Source organism: Rhea pennata, chromosome 12, assembly GCF_028389875.1.
Source record: "Rhea pennata isolate bPtePen1 chromosome 12, bPtePen1.pri, whole genome shotgun sequence".
Taxonomy (NCBI): Eukaryota; Metazoa; Chordata; class Aves; order Rheiformes; family Rheidae; genus Rhea; species Rhea pennata.
In genome coordinates, this window is record NC_084674.1 from 10386559 (window position 1) to 10404243 (window position 17685).

General features: G+C 38.0%; 1 protein-coding gene across 5 annotated transcripts in view; it reads left to right on the forward strand.

The window, feature by feature from the left end:
- The first annotated feature begins 307 nt into the window (after positions 1-307).
- Positions 308-17685, forward strand: part of CFAP20DC (CFAP20 domain containing) — a 91379-nt gene continuing 74001 nt past the window's right edge. For 2 of the 5 annotated variants that reach the window (XM_062585479.1, XM_062585480.1), the window contains exons 1-5: positions 2997-3218; positions 7164-7251; positions 9567-9656; positions 10177-10270; positions 14393-14465. In XM_062585479.1, the coding sequence (XP_062441463.1) occupies positions 7231-7251; positions 9567-9656; positions 10177-10270; positions 14393-14465 (278 nt within the window). In that variant the 5' untranslated portion in view covers positions 2997-3218; positions 7164-7230. Of the gene's footprint in view, positions 360-2671; positions 2741-2996; positions 3219-7163; positions 7252-9566; positions 9657-10176; positions 10271-14392; positions 14466-17685 lie in introns of those variants that run through there. The other 3 variants (XM_062585475.1, XM_062585476.1, XM_062585478.1) reach the window with 3 other exon arrangements.

The window sequence follows — 17685 nt, forward strand, 5'->3', positions numbered from 1 at the left end:
CTGGCACTGGGGCAAATATGCCTCAGCTCCATGGCAGCTGTTACCAGGAGAAGGCTAAGTAGGCAGCAGTGGCACACCCCATCTCCCCTTCCTGTAAATCAGGAACGGCAAGAGGAGCTACAGAAAACATCATTAGATAACAGGGTGTCTTCTTAGTTTAATTAGTATTTATTATTTGTATTGCTCCCAAAAGATGCACCGCATTTTATAGAATACAATACGACCTACAGGAACGAGAGATTCCAAACTAGATGAACTGACAGTCTAAAAAGACACAAGCCAAAACAATTCAGAACAACAGAATACAGAACAGAGTGGCAAATGGTCATTAGAGCTGAAATGGAGCTTTACACAAGAGGGTAAGGAAGCCACCTGGCAGGCTGCTCTGCATGTGAGTGATGCTATGCAACAAGGCAAAGTCAGGAATGGATGAGGGAAATTACAGTAATATTCTTATGGATATAAAGACAGGCTATGTCAGTGGGGGTCCTTTAAAAATGGCTGCTTTTAATATCACACATCAAATATCTACTGCACATTGAATACTCTTCCAAATTAAATCAATTCAGTTCTCAGCATGATGTTACTAACATGACTGTATTTTAATTTAAAAGACAGGAGACCTAACCACATCTTGTGCTTACGGTATACATGCAAAGGAAGGCAGGTCTGTATGTCCTAATTTCTTATTGCAAGATATACGATTTTTTTTGTCACTGAAAAACATTGTAGACAGTATAGGTTTAGGTTTAGAGCATAGTAGGGCTGTACTAGAAGGTAAAGGGATATGAATGCTCACAATTTTCCCTCAATTAATAGCCAAGCATTTGCTGAACACTCATCACACCTTTCCAGGGCTTTATTAAACATATTTAGTGTGTATATATATATATATATATATATATATAAAATATATATATATAATATATAAATACGTATTTAGTAATTATAACCCAGCTCAGGTATTAACAACAACCAGGCTAAAGATACAGCCCAAAAGAACTCAACACAAAATTTCAGTAAAGTCAGACCTTGGAAGTACAATAGGCCCATGCCATAGAGGGGGATGAATTTAATTACACAGAGTTACTTGCTTATTTTACATTCATTACCTGGCATTTTCAAGTCCTACTCATTAAAATAAATGATATGTGCTTTTCCTGTACAAACTGTAAGAAACTAGGTAAATATTTTTGCCTCATAGTACTAGTACATAGTACTTCTTAAAACTTACTGTTTTCTGTGGCAGCTACCAAAAGGGACTTGTGCAGACCAGTTTTGCCCTGAGCAGGCAGGTAGCTGCTTCCCCATGTAATACTCACAGTTCGCTGCTTCACATACCTTTGTAACTTTGGGATTTTCAGCCTGAACCTCAGTTTCTAAATGGAATTTCTTAGCTTCTCAGGCCTTAGCATAATTCCCGTCACAAAAGATTCAGGCTTTTTATAGAGAGTTATGTGAAACGAATTTCAAGATCTTTTCGGGTTAAACTACATAAACCATATAGTTTCTGTTGTCTACAGAACTCCCCAACAGTTTAACCTTTCTCTTCCTATCATCATCTCTCTTTTGTCCTTTGCTATTAGCTGTTTTTATTTAATAACCTATAGCTCAGTTTTAGTATTATTTTTTCCTTATCTTCAGTACCCAAGAACTCTAATCAGTGTAATCCAGTGTATGATAAAACTACACTGGATGCAATTTCTTCAGAAATTCCAAGGTACAACGAGAAAGCTATATAACTCTTACAATTGATTTAACTCATTCCCTTCCTTAGCAAAATCCAACAGTACCTTTCAGAAGCAAAGAAAAGATGAACAGGGCGAAGGTGGGCCAGGACACCGCAAGCCCCATTGATGCTGCAGCACTTTCAACTCACATTTCATCACGCTGTGATGGGTTACAGAGTTCTTAATAATTGTTCTTTGGAGAAGTGTTAAAACATATTTCAAGAATGAAAAAAAAAGTATTCAATTATTTTTCTGTGAAAAGACTACAGAGTTTCAGGAGAAAAATGCTGTGATCAAAAGAGCAGTCACTTAAAAGATCTCTGACTTAAAATCTTATTCTAAGAACTTGGAGCAAATTTGTTAACCATGACCTTCTTCTTACTGCTTCACAAGTTTTTGTAGCCATCAAGAGATGCTCACTTAAACGCAACAGCAATGTTAAACTAAGGGGGCTGTTCTTCTCATTTTCTCTTCTTAAGAGAAAAATGCCACATCTGCAGGTCCATCCTAGTCCCTTAAAATCCAGTGACTTTGCTGTGGCCTGTCCGACTCGTAGCTTCCTACACCCTTCTCAAGAAACACTTCACAAGTGGAAGCCTTAAAGAGTAGAGGGCAAATGCACTGGGGGGGCATCCAAGCCCCTCCAGGCTCGGTGGGTGCTTCCAGCCGAGCGGGGGAGGCCGGGCTGGGCCTCACCTCACCACGGCGGGCAGCAGCTACCGACAGCGGCGCCTGGGGTGTGGGGCCAAGGGCGCGGTTACGCGCGGGTAACGGCTACCCGCCATTATCAACCCCTCAGCGCGCCGCGCGCCGCCATTTTAAAGATGCCCCGTTTCCACCCCCCTCCCCCCCCCCCGCCGTCGCCTCGCCCAGGCCCGCCCCCTCCGCAGGTGAGGCCTCGTCCCTAGCCGCTCTCATCCACGGGAGACTCGGTGGCGGCGGCTTCCTGGGCTGAGCGCTCCTGGCGTGCCGTGGCGAGCGGCGGGGACGTGCCGGAGGGGAGCCCCGCGGTGGGCCGCGGCGACCGGGCCAGCCCCGGGGTCGGGAGCGGGCGGCGCGGGGCGGGGGGAAGCGGCCTTGCCGGCGGGGCGCAGGGAAATGCGTCTGAGGGCAGCCCCCGCCGCTGAGGAAATCACGGAGCCTGCCTTAAAGCGCTGTATGCTTGACTCTTCCTACAAGTGAAACGCTTGGTGTTAATCATTTATTTTCTCCTCAGCTCAGCAAGCTGTACGTAAAGGCTACTGTTGCTGCTTTTGGCATAGGAACACCAGTTGTCTTGGTGTAGCTTATTAATGGTCTTCCCGTCCATTTATTATGTTAACTTGTATTTTGAGAAAATATATAGCAGTGTTACAAACCCAGCTTTAAATATTCAATATGTGGAATTCATTTGTCTAGAAGATACTAAAACCCTTCATCAGTGATGAACTGCCTTCTCTGGTGTATCCCAGCCTACCATAAATCAACACTGGCTTCGGGCCCATGATGGTGAGTTATATGTATTAACAGTCTTGGGTCTAAGCCTACGTTCCCTGCCAAAAATAGTGTATTTGTGTCATTTTTCAACACAAATTAGTAGTTGGTGCAGATTCATTTTATTTTGTTTCACGCATCCGTCTCTGGAATAGGATATCTTAAATACACCTCTTTAATGCTGGGAAGTTGATCAGGAAAATGTACTTGGTACTGGTTCTTAACTCCTTTTAAGGCAAGGGAACTGCTTGCCTGTATTTGAGCTTTCAGGACTACATGAGTCTGTCCATCCCTCCCTTCCTGGGGGCTCAGCATTAAGTAAGTTAATAAGTAATTTAAAGAAGCCTGAAGTTCTGCTTATATTCACTGTATGTAAAATACTCTTTTGCTTGTAACTTATTAGGGCCCAATTGTTAGAATTTTGGGGATGTGCACACAAGATATCATTGAAATATGCCATATCTCAATGTGAAATATTCTAGTTGGGGTGGGGGGTGAGATATGTGTGAGAAGATGTCGTTGTAGGATGGAGATTTTTTTTTCAGGGTCCTAAGTGGTTTGTGAGAATGGTAGGGCCCTTTGGACCACTGCTATTACTTCATTTTCTGTGTGGGAAACATTGTGAAACTAATGATCAAAAGTCAGGATGCAAATCAAGAACTTCACAAGGTAAATCCTGATAGGAATCTGTTTCCACAGATAAATATAACTTTTGTCACTTAACTTCATAAACTACACTTGATGGTTTGTAATTGACTGACACTTTAAACCTAAATTTCCAGTTAGGCAGACACACTGCTCTAAAGTACAGCATGTTTTAGGGCATTAAAAATAAGTTTGATCTCTGAATGAAAAAGGAGAGAACTGCTACTTTACAGCATTCTATAAAGATGTCATAAAGTATCTGCTTATTTGAAAAATATTTTAAAAAGTAGAGGACTTATATTTCAAGGTGCTGTTGATTTTTTTGTTTGTTTGATTTTTTTTTTTTTAATTTGGTGGGGGGTTTTTTTGTTTTTTTGTTTCCTGAAGTATTCGCTCTGAATTTTAAGCACTCTTGATTTTCAGAATTTTCAGAGAGGACAGGAGGAAGTAAATGAAAAGGGAGTGATATTGCAAATAGCAATTTTCCAGGCCATTCCCTCTTCTGTTTTTTAAGCATATGTTACTATATCCAAAGACTATGATATTTAATGCATACTGAAAGTATCTCTTAATATTGTCACAGTAGTTATGCTATATGCCACTACACTGCAATATATGTCATTCAGGGTCTCTAGCATCTACTAACCCTAGTATCAAAGGCACTCAAGTCTTTGTTTGTAGTAACTTAACAGAAGTTGGGAAATTACAAGTAAGCAATATGCGAACAAAATATATTACAGTATAACTTGCAATATTTTTTGCCTTTATGAAAGACAAGCAGTCATTTCATTGACATGTTTACAGTAATAAGCTTTTATAGTATGAATGAGTCATCCTGCAAGCACGTAATGCCTACAAACTTTGGATCTTTTTCAGTTTTCACTGAAATTGGAAGAAACAATCTCATTATTTAATTCATAACTATGAGAATCCTGAGTTTTCTGAATGTGTATAAAATAAGTTCTGCAAATTACTAAACAACTTAACTTACTCATGTGTTTTTCAGTTTAAAAACCAACTGTGTTGGAGTCAAATTTTAAGCCTGATCATAGAGTGAATTTTAACTGATGATTTGAAAGTAAAAGATTTTTAGCAATGATATGAGATATCTAGTCCTTCATGACCCCACAGTTTGTTGCTGTTGTTACTATTGCACAGTTCCTAAATGTTATCTCTGCATGCATATTTCTACCCTTTCTGAATAACCATTATGACAGTCTTTAAGTACTTGCTCATAGGCTTCCTTTTGTTAAGTTTGTCACTTGGACGAGACCTTTTCAGTTCAGACACATGCCTTCTCCAGTTAAAAAATTATTTACTAACAAGAGGGTCTTGTGTGATACAGACAAGATATTTTGTGTGACTGTATGGTATTTTACCAGTGCACATACGCTCTTTCTGTACTTCAAGCCAACCAACTGAAAACCATCTCGAAACATCACAATATAGAGATAAATTAGCATGATGTCAAGCCAGAGCACTTCTAAGAGGCGAGGTATATTAGCACTGTATTGAACCGAAGTTGATCAACATGGCTTCCACTCACCTTGAACTGTATGGAGAGCTGTTTGCATTTTCCTTCAAAACTTGTGTGACATGCTGTTAGTGGACTGACTGCTATGAAAGCCAGATACACTTCATGAGAAAATAGTGAATAGAGTGAAATATTACTTCTCATGTCTTCTAAGCAGTATAATTCTGATTACAGCAGTGTTTGCAGATACTGTAACTATCCATGTTGCTCAGTTGCTTTAGCCTTTTCATCCTGAAAGGCAGTATGGTAGTGAAGATGAAACTTGGCCTCTATGTAATTCACGCTAAATGTTTGTTCCAAAATACATATTATGCTTGTAGTCAGTAGAAGAATACTGACCAGAAAAATAGTAGTAGTCCCTCAAAGAGAGGAACCGCTCTTTTCTGTCTCAAGACTTCATACTTTCAGCACAGTGAAATTCTCATACCAAAATCCTTCATATTTATGTAGACATGATATTTTCACTCGAGATGTAGTAAGGCATGACAGAACTTCACAACATAGGGGGTTGTGCTGGAAGCCAAGAGCTTAACAGATCTGGAACCAATCTCTAAAGCAAAAGTCTATGGAAGGGCTTTGTTCCAAGCAAATGACAACTTCTTCCTTCTCACCTTCTTCACTTAAAAGTAATAACAAATAAAAACTGGGGGGTGATGGAATCCTTAGTCCTAGAAGTACAGGTGCCTGACCTTGTGAGAGACAGTAATATATTAATTATAAACATGTACCATTGGAGCACATTAAGCTTTGGCAAAGTGAATCAAAACAGTAGGTCATTCCAAGAGTAGTTCCACGATACCATTACTTCTCAATGAGTAATGAACCGTGGAATTTAGGGTAGTTCTGGATTACCTAAAGACCTAAATAATAGCAAAGATGAGGCTGCAGACAAAAAAAGTATGAAAGACTGTTATGTACAAAAAATGAATATATAGAGAAGGAAGAAATAATACAGTGCTTTCAGACTTCTGATATCTAACTCCTAGTATTAAAAAGTTCAACATGGTTGTTAGGTTAATATAGTCATTTTTAGAAAACAGTTACAATAACCAAACAAGTTTGTATTTTATGTGAAAAGTTTTGTGTAGAAAATACAGAATAATGCAACTTCTGTGTTAGAATTGTGGTGGCAGCATTAAAACAATATGATCAAAGTAGTAATCAGAGTTTATGATAGGCTCATTACAAATAAGGTTTCTAAATTTCATTTTCTTCATAATTAAAAGATTAAAACTAGTATTTTTGACAAGCATATGTAATAAATGCCTAATATCTGAATGCCTTTTACCATTTGTATTTCATTTACAGACAAATTCAAGACCTTAAGTAATTCTTCCTGATAAAAGAGAGTATGGTTAAGCATCAACAGAATTTACTGTATTTTCTTAAATGATGGTGATATACTTCTTAAAACAACAATGCTGTAATCCTTCAAATGTATTAATTGTCAAGTTTTGTGTATTGTTACTAAATCTGTAGTTTGTTGGCAGTCATGTATCATTTTATAGTATTTAAAACTTTCTGTGACTTTCTGCTGAGAGATCAGTTCTGCAGCTAAACTGTTCTTCAAAAGAAGCTATGCATCAATATTTATCCATTTTTGAACTTAATTCCATTGTAGTAGCCCTCTGATACAGTGGATATATATTCTGATCTCATGAAGTGTGTTCCGTAATAGTATTCTTATCTTTTAAAACAGGATTAAAGTTTCATTGTAGGATTTTGCTGTCAAGTCCTATATAAAGTTTTGGGGTTTTTTTTGTTTGTTTGTTTATTTGCAGTATAGTCTATAGATGTCATTACTGACTGAGAAGCAGAAATTATTTCTTCCCTGTGGAAGCTGGAAAAATGTTCAAAAATCAGTATCAGGTAAAACAGATATGGCTTTTTGCACTTTCATTTCACCTTTGAGAGAACTCAATTAAAGTAGCTTATTCTAGGGGGCAAATAATCCTGATACGGAAAAGTTCTGTAATGTTTAATTATTCAGTAGTTTCATATGAAACAGTGGGTAGCTGCTGATGCTGTCAGGCATGGAAAGGTCACTGACGTGGTGGTACCAGTGTGTGTTTTTGTTTGTTTGACTGTCTGTTTGTTCACTTGTGGGCCGGGGAAGGCACCTCACCCACTCCCTGCCCAGGCGTAGAAGCAGCCCTGACTCTTAGTGTATGTTCTGAACAGGCTTGGCTTATTCTCCCAGTGTAGCAGAGGATTACCTATTAGGTACCCCGGACAGCATCAGTCACTTCATTTGCATACCTTATTATCCCTTTTCCTGTTCCTTTTTTTTTTCTTCTTTGTTCTTTGCCACCCTTTTTTCTTTTCCTTTCCCCATGCTGGTCTTCTCCCCCAGAAAGCAGCCTACCCTTAATTACTTTTTTCCCCACTGGTCCAATTGGTGCTGCATCTGTAACCAAAATTGGTATTTTTAATATTGCTACGTAGACATACTCAGTCTAACATGATATTAGTAATAGTGGTTAATCAGGTGCTGTTGACCTTACAGGGTTATATTCCCCCTAAAGGTCCCAGATAATCACAGCAATCATCTGTGGAGTTTGGCCATTCTGTGCGTAACTCCTGAACCATTCGTGAGATCCAGCCATTCTTCAGGGCACTATTGGTGACTTTTGTCAGTTTCTCATATTGGTGTTTATGTTCAGTAGTTTCTCATGTCATGCCCAGTAGGTGTCTGTGTCCTGTTCAGTTAGTTTAACCTCAAGCCAGGGCCTACTCAAGGCTTGCAGCCTTAACAAAATGCATTTGCAAGTATAGGAGATAATTTTCCATTTGTTTGTTAGGTATTGCTACAAAGAGCTACGGGTTTGGTAGTTAGGAATACTTTGTAATCTTCTAAGAGCTTGATGGTATAGTCCTTAAAATATGTCAGGTAGCTTTTAATTTGACAGTATATTGCTTTTTCTAAATCTTTTTTTATGAAATAAAAATATTTTACCAATGTTCTTCATGGAATGCCAGTTTGACTTTCCTGGGAACCTGGTAAATGGAGCCATTTGGGTTAGCCATGTGACAGAAAGCTGTCAGGTGTGTATAGGCAGGGGGAAATACTTAATTCAGAAAAGGTGCAAAGTGATGTTATCTGAAAGCATGATTTGAAGAGCATTTATTTTGTTGGCAAGAGTGCTAGTGCTAGCCCTTCCTGCTCACTCCAAATTCTGTACAATTATTTAGGCAGCTGAGTGTAAACAGGAATGGGGAGTGTATGCAATAGTGAATTAAAAGGGAGAATTGTACTATCTAATTGAGTCAACTGTGCTGCTGAAAAAATACTTATCAAGCTATAGCCTAAGTAAATTAGAAAGCATTTTTTGTGATATCGAATGTGAAAAATATTGAAATAAATAATTCCCTAAGCAGCAGATTTGATAAAGCCTGACTTTCTAAGACAGCTTGTAGTTAGATTCTTTGATGTCTAATAGAGTGTGCACTCTGTGTAAGGTGTTTTCACTTGGCTGGGGCATTCATAATGTCTCTTTCCAGTATTAATAATCTAATGTGTAATACGGGCTGCAGCATGAGTACAACCTTTCTCTTGTTGTGGGGGTACTGATAGGATCTCTCTTCTACCTGGCTGCTTAAGTCAGCACCTAAAAAATAATAGATTTTTACAAATTTTGTGAAGCTTCCTATCAGAGCTGATGGAAATTTGGTAACTAGTCAAAAGTTACGGGGAAATGTCTTTGACATACTCACACATGTAGACAGAGACAGTTTGATTGTGTAAACTTAACTGCCTTAGGAAACCAGACCTTAATACCAAATCTGCCACAAGTTTTAGTTTGATCATTTAGTATGTTTTAAAAACTCACTTTATCTGCTGACATATAGAAATAAAACATTTCTAAACATAAATTACTGATCTACTAGGTACTTTTGGTATTTTTACAATAATTTTGCTCTTTAAAGACCTTATAAATAAAATAATTAAAAATATTCTGTGTATACCCCTTCAGCTTTATACTCTGATCCTCTAGTAAAGTCAAGTATTGACTATATGGATTGCTATATTATAAGTCTAAAAGCTACTATTAAGGTGCTACTGATCAATAATACTGATTAGTGCAGGTTGATGTGAGGAGGGATTGTTCTAATGTTCTCAGCTTGATCAGTGGTGATTCTGAACATTTGGCTGCATGATGCATCCTTAAACCATTTTATCACAGGGTGGCGCATTTGTGGAAATATTCAGTGCTCAAGGCAAGAACCCTGGTGCAAAGTGGAAGATTTTTGGCAATCCATCAGCTATATGGAAAGTAAGTCTTATAGGAAACTTCTAAAACTCAGAATATGAAACAAAGGAAAATGTGAATGAAGCTTCAAATTAGAAGGTAGTGAGGTTTTTGACCTGACTCTAGAGTTGTCACTTGCAGTTCTGTCATTATTACAGACTAAATGACCACTTAAATTAGTACTTTATACCTGCTTGCAAACTAGTGTGGTTGCAGTGTGATTCTATAACTTAAATATTTAGAGGGCATCAAAGCTAAAACTAATTTTGTTGTCCAATCACTAATGAATTGAGTCAGGCCCATTGGATCATGAATTACGTTCATCAGCATTGTTTGCTCATAAATATACAAGTACGGGACAAGTTTTTACAGATTATGTTATTACTATCATCTATAAACTACTATCACATTTTCAATGCAGGTTACCATATGGCAAATTTTACTGCTGTGTTTAAAAAAGAAGTAGCTTTGGATGTTAGTGGCATAGCTGTTTGTGGGGAGAGGAATTATTTCATGATGTTTATATTTGTTATTTCTTTTGTAGGAGTATGATAAGGAGGTAAAAGGCTTTGTTTTTGTACTTGAAGGAAGCAGTCAAATTAACAAAATGCAGCTACCAAAGGAAGCTAGACAACCTCGTAAGTATCAAAGAAATACACATATCTGATGTTCTGATTATTAAAAGTCTTGAAATAGAATGTAAAACTGATCTTATTCTTCCTTGCTTAGGGCTTAATTTACAGTTAGCAAAGTATTTTTTCATTAACTTTTTTTGTGAATCAATTACTACAAATAAGTAAAGGTATAGGAATGCCTTATTAAAGCAAGTGCTTCAGGGAAGATCCTTGGTTGGTTTTTGGTATATATGATCCTAATTTTGCAATGTTCAGTTCTGTACCTCATCCTACTACAGACTAACCTCTGGTAAATAACTTCCAACCATATTCAGCACTAAATAAAGTAAATAATTTTGTTGGCATCAAAGCATTTTGAATAGGTTTGTGTCCCCTTTATCATTTTACTTTTTAAAATAATGAGATTTGCCTACATTATGGAGAGATTTTAAGCTTATAGTTTTTTTTTGTTGTTGTTTTTAATATGGCTGTTTAGAGCCATTTTGGGGGGTTTTAGTGGTGTCACAGCCATGATGGTCTAAGGACAAACAAAAGGCAAAGTTTATAGGCAGAATAACTGTTGTAGTTGGAAAAAGTAGGTAAGTTTTAGGGACATAAAAGATTGTGTTAAGGAATTTGTCTTTTTTTTTTCCACTGTATTTGCCTTTCAACTCTTTTTATGTCAAATTGTGTCTGCCTTGCAAAGTGATTGTGTGTGAATTTTTTAGCTTTGTACTCTCTTTGTGTGCTAAAATAATTGATGATCTAAATACTAAAAAATAGTACTTCATAAAAGTAGTATTTGTGATTTGTTTATGCAGTCAGTAATCTCTCCAATGTATTTCTTCTATGGGTTATAAAATATCGCTGATCTTTAATTTGAAAAGCTGATAATTAGTAGTAATAACTACTACTTGTCAGGTTTATGGTACAGGTATACACATTCTCCGTATTTATGAATCCTTAGGAATTCCTGTTACATAAGTTCTTTGCAAGATCTTTGACCATACAGGAAAAGACATACCCATGCTATCAAAGACGTCATCATTCAAATCCTCTGTAGTCATAAGAAGTTGCTGCTAGAGGTGGATCTCAAAACTGGAGATCAATGGACTCAGTATCCCATGAAACATATGGAGGAAAAGAAGGTGATCAGGAGTAGCCAGCATGGATTCACCAAGGGGAAATCCTGCTTAACCAGTCTGATGGCCTTCTATGATGGAGTGAGTGGCTGGGTAGATGAGGGGAGAGCAGTGGACGTTGTGTATCTTGACTTCAGCAAGGCTTTTGACACTGTCTCCCATAACATCCTCCTAGATAAGCTGAGGAAGTGTGGGTTAGGTGAGTGGACAGTGGGGTGGATTGAGAATTGGCTGAAAGGCAGAGCTCAGAGTTGTCGTCAGTGGCGTGGAGTCTAGTTTGGAGGCCTGTGGTTGGTGGCGTCCACCAGGGCTCAGTACTGGGTTCCATCCATACCTGGATGAGGGGACAGAGTGCCTCCTCAGCAAGTTTGCTGATGGTACCAAGCTGGGAGGAGTGGCTGACACACCTGAGGGCTGTGCTGCCATTCAGAGAGACCTGGACAGGCTGGGGAGCTGGGCATAGAGGAACCTCATGAGGTTCAACAAGGGCAAGTGCAGAGTCCTGCACTTAGGGAAAAGTAACCCTAGGCACCAATACAAGCTGACCTTCTGGAGAGCAGCTCTGCAGAGAAGGACCTGGGAGTGGTGGTGGATGACAAGTTGACCATGAGCCACCAATGTGCCCCCCTGGCCAGGAAGGCCAATGGTCTCCTGGGTGCATTAGGAAGAGTGTTGCCAGCAGGTGGAGGGAGGTGATCCTGCCCCTCTACTCAGCCCTGGTGAGGCTTTGTCTTGAGTACTGTGTCCAGTTCTGGGAGACATGAGTACATGAGAGACGTGAAGCTACTGGAGAGAGTCCAGCGTAGGGCTGTGAAGATGATCAGAGGGCTGGAACATCTGCCCTCTGAGGAACGGCTGTGAGAGCTGGGCCTCTTTAGCCTGGGGAAGAGAGGACTGAGGGGGGATCTGATCAATGGTGTATAAGTATCTGAAGGGAGGATGTCAGGGGGACTGGGACAAACTCTTTTCAGTTGTCCCATGTGACAGGACAAGAGGCAATGGGCAGAAATTGAAGCACAGGAAGTTCCGCCTGAACATGAGGGGGAATTTCTTCCCTGTGAGAGTGACAGAGCACTGGAAGAGGTTGCCCAGAGAGGTTGTGGAGTCTCCTTCTCTGGAGATATTCAAGGCCTGCCTGGATGCAACCCTGTCTAACATGCTGTAGGTGATCCTGCTGAGCAGGGAGGTTGGACTAGATGATCTCCAGAGGTCCCTTCCAGTCTTACTGATTCTGTGATTTTAAAATTGTTCTTAATGTCCAGAGACCCCTTTTCAATCTCCTTGAACAGTGTTTCAGCTTTTGCATCAGGTCCTAATGTTGAAAGTTTTCAATGGTGTTTCAGAGTCCAAAGTATTAGTTGGATATGGATAGACTGGATATCATACGAGTTCATTTTTACTTATTTTAGAAATTAGTGTACTATTATGCTCACAAGAGGAGAACCATTTGTAAACAAACTCCAGTACATATATTTGCTATAGGTAAGTCTGGAGACGGGAGGTCTTTCATTATACTCTTAGGTAGGGGGTAGTTTCCATTGCTGTTGACTCTCCTTTAAAATATGTTTTTAAGGAGAGAGTTGGTGTCTGAACCATCCACAGGGCATACAACTATCATCATAACTTATTCCTTAAATTCCACCGCAGGAGGTTGTGCTTATATAAGGCTGATAGTAATGAACCAGGCTGGTTTGGATGTAACTGCTTGCTTTTGGGGGGGGGGGGGGGGGAAGGAATAGATGATGATTTTAATTGACTGAAAGAGAAGAATCTTCTTATATACTTCCTATACAGGGTCTTGTAAATACAAATTAATTTCACTTTTCTCAAGCATACCTAAAAAATAATAAATGAGATATTGTAAAGTCTGGTCGTACACTAAAGTCTTAAAGATTTATCTGATTTTTGTAAAAGAAATTTAGTCTTCAGTATTATAAATAATAGATTAATGTATCTTCCTGAGAAACCCAACTTCGATTTGTTTATTATCAATATTAAAATTAACTATTACAGCCTAAAATGAGAATTGAGAATTAGTGTTGTGGATTATCACTGCTAGGAATAGATTGGTTTTAAATGAACTCTAGCCAGTGCTGCAACACTATAGTCATACTTTCATCCATTACTGTTCCCTTTGCCTCTGTCTCTTTGTCTCCTTCTCTCTTCAGGTGTACATGCCTCAAATATTTTAGTTATGTCTTGTGTACAATCTGCCAGCTGTACTGTAGTTCTGAATACTCTTCCAAAAGGAAAGGCAGCATGTATACAAATATAATTCAAAATCTTGTTAGAGTGTCATTTTACCCACAAAAGAAGGAAGATCTGAATTTGTATCCTTAGAAGAGGAGATAACGTTGCTCTTGAGTCCTGTTCAGTCACTAAAGAGCAGCTCATTTCCTCACTGAACCAGTCACTAAAAAAAAAAACCCATAAAGTTCAGTTCAGACAGTCTTGTACTGTTTTTCCTTAATAGGGAGCTACCTGAATTGTAAAAGGTTTCCTGTGTTGTTCCCTCAGTTAAGCTACATTCCATTTGTTCTAAGTATCGGAAGCCTCCATTGGCCACTGTTGTTACAATCTGGACTGCATTTATATCAGTGAGTTTCTTGTTTAATGAGGTGTACATTGTTACAAAAGTGAGAGCAAGTTTCATGTGCTTTTAAGATAACCTCGATATGAAAATATTAGTTTATTTTGTAATTCTTGATGTGATAATTGCTATTCACATGCTTTTGGAACACACTGAAGAATTGCAAGTGAAAAAATAGGTTCTGTTTATTTCCATGATATTTCCACTTCAGCCACATATGAGACTTTTGTAACAATATTCTTACTACAGTTTGAATTGGTTTTCTTCAGAGTTTTTCTTTTCACTTTCATATGTTGTGTGAACAGTAGGAAGTAGTATTGCAGCATTATAGCTGTGCATCATTAATATGCTTGATGGTGAAGTGTGCATCTGCACACACACAGCACATATTTAATTTTTTTTCTCTATTTTCAGTCGGACTGATCCAGCAGTTTCTGACACTTCAGATTTTTGTGCCATTGGGACAAGACTTCTCCACTGAGTTACTGTAAGATGTGTAAAATTTCCTTGCATATTTAATGTAAAGTAGATGCTGGATTGCAGCCATTAATTATAGTGGCAGATTTTACATTAAAGCATAGTGACTTACCAAGTCAATATGAGGAAATTAAGCTAATGAGATCATTATTTCTTGAATGTTTTAAATATTGACATTTCTCTGAAGACAAAACAAATTCTAAAAATTATGAATGAAGATGGTGAGAAATCTATAAAAAATGGGATATGAATTTATCAAACAGAGGTATTTGAAGGTATTGGTTCATGAGGGTGTCTTGAAAATAAATAAGAAATCTATAAATAAATATTTCAGGGTCCTTTGGTTCAGGTAATAAAGAAATATATGTTTTAATTACTTCAAAAAGAAAATCAAAAAAGCCTAAAGCTAAAAAGCTAGAATATTCTGAAATATTTAATTGGTATAATTCTTTCCGTGCTGTAAGGAAAGAGAGATACGGTAAAACCAGACTTTTTTCATTAGTTGAGTGTGGAATGATTTAGTATACTTCTAAGCTTGGGCAATTTGTCTGTCTTTGTTGGACACCATTCTTCCCTACTGGCACCACCTGTTTATATAACCAGCAAAACTGAGTCTGCTTTGTAACCAATAGAACACCTAAGATTTGGACTAACAAAAGAAATATGATCCCATTAAAAGCCCTACCAGAAAAGATGGGTTGAGTGATACACAATTAAACTCAGTAAGTGCAAGCACTAAATTGTATTTTTGTCTTATGTATAACTTTGCATTCATCAGTACTTATATAGCTGCGAGCTTTTCTTGATTGTCTTAGGTCTCTTGCATCTGCAGTAACGGGAAACAACTTGTATAGATTTAAGTCAAAAAGGGCAAAATGATATGCAGTCATGTATCATTCCAGCTATGCCATAGTAGAGAATGTGTAATTATATATTATATTATAATTATATGTATAAAAAAGGAAAAGAAAACAGCCATACTGATTCAGACTAGTGATCAATGTCCCCAACAGTGGCTGTTGGGTAGATACCAGCAACTGTATGGGGTATGTTACTATTTCCTGATCTTTTCATATCTTCAGACAGAACATCACTAGTAAGCAACCACTGGCTCCTAGAATAGCTCCAGGTTGTGATGCTGTTACAGGTGCTCTGCTCAGTATCTTTTTTCTGTTTTCTGTCTGTGCATTTTTGATTATGTGATCCTTATGCCCTTTCCCCTCTTTCATTTATTGTCCTCCAGAATCACTTGGTTTTATTCTTGTTTTTCATTTGCTTTAGCATTTCTCTCCCTAGGAGAACTTTAAGGTTAGGATTAAGCTAGCAGTAGGCCAGAGAAGGACAGTCTGGTAGGAAAAGTGGTCATCAGCAGGTACCTAAAGAAGAGTAAGAGAAGAACAAACATACATGATACCTATCCTTAGTAGTCTCCTACTTTCTGGCTCTTTCTAGCTCAGTGGATTCCTCAAACCTTTTGTGCATTTTTTTGGGGGGAGTTGTTTGTTTCGGTTTCAAGGATTTGTTCAGTGTTCGCTTGGAGCTTTGTAAACTTTTTCTTCTGCACTATGCTCTAGAAAGGTCTGCTGTGCCCCTACCTATCGTATGAAAAGATGGGTTATTCTGTTTGTTTTGGCTGAGGTTTCTACTAGCTTCATTTCATAGCTTCTAGCCCTTGTATTGGATGAGGTGGTTACGAAGCATGTCTACCCACCATGCCTTTTTTTTTGTTTTTAGAAATGAGATTTGTAGACGACTATCATATCTCCCTTTGCTGCCAAAGTCATTTCTGTCTAGGCTGAAGATTTCTTGCTACGCAATTTCTTGCGTAGAAGTTGTTCCAGTCCTTGATGTCCTTGAGATAAGAAGACCTGAACTGCACACTATATGTAAGACATAAGAAAGCTATATGGGTTTACAGAATAGCACATTTTGTATTCTTTCATTTGTCTGTTCCTTTCTAATAATTTCTAACATTTAGTCTGATATTTTTGATTGCTGCCAGGATTTTTTTTTTTTTAATAGAAGAGACTTATTTAGGGCTTATTTATTGGTTTTTAGGGTGTTGGTATCTCAGTTGCAAAACGATGTTCTTAGATAAGTATTGCATTGTGCAGCTAATACGAAGTACTTTACCATAAAAGTGATTATGATAGGGATTAGTATTTGTAAAAGTCCAAAGAGAGTTAGGAACACATTTTCCTTTTCAAAAAACTTACAAAAGCTGCTAAAGGATTGAAAATTTCTGTTTAAACCTTTCTGGAAACATCTTTTAATGGTTCTAGAATTGGCACTTGCCAGGACTTAGTGTTCCTCAGTGCATGTATAATAGCCTATGCAGGTATTTTTAGCCTTCGTGATTTGTGAGGTAGTGGGTCTTTGTAAGCTGTATCACATGGTAATAGTCTACTTCCTCTTGCAGTGTGCTTCAGTTCTAGCAGGATTTTAGAAACCGAAAATTGAGAAAATTGCAAAAGGATGAATTAACTTACTTAGCATAGATCTTAACTAGAGAATATTTTTACTGACTTGAGAGAAACTTGAAAGAGAAGATAAGAGTTCCAGATACTTGTTCTAAAGACAGCTTTGACTGTATGCATTAAGATCTTAGTGTAGAAAATATTAACATTTGATTAATTTAAAATGTAGACAGGATAGTTGGTAACTGTTGAGTAAAAATGCAGGTTTTCAAGCAACTTCTGGCAGCTATATTTTATTTTCCTTTTGTCTTTAATTTCTTTTCTTACCACAGCCATTATCTAATTTGCTGTTACGGCTTCTTTCAAGGTAGTTCTTCTTACTTCTTATCTCTCCCCCCCCCCCCCCCAGGTATTAAAGAATCTCTAACATAACTGATTTTCAATGTACTAATTTTTTTTCTGCAAAACAAAGAAGCTCTTGTGTATTAAATCACACCAACTCTTCTGGTCTTTGATAAATTTTCTGAGTGTAGTTCTGGTTACACTTTCTGCTCCTATAGTTTTAATTGCTGTGTTATTTCCAGAAGTCTATAGCAAAAGGGGCTCAACAAACAAGATGTATGACATAGTAAACAGAAACCATGTACACAGATTTGCTTTGCGTAGGCATTCTGTAGACAGATGGCAGAGGGTTAGTGCCAGGTTCAGGAACCTTCAGATTGTCTGTGGTTTTGTATTGGCTTTGGTTATTTTAAGTATTTCTTACCATCCAGCTAGACCCTTATTAAGAATCTCTTCTCCACATTTTTCTCT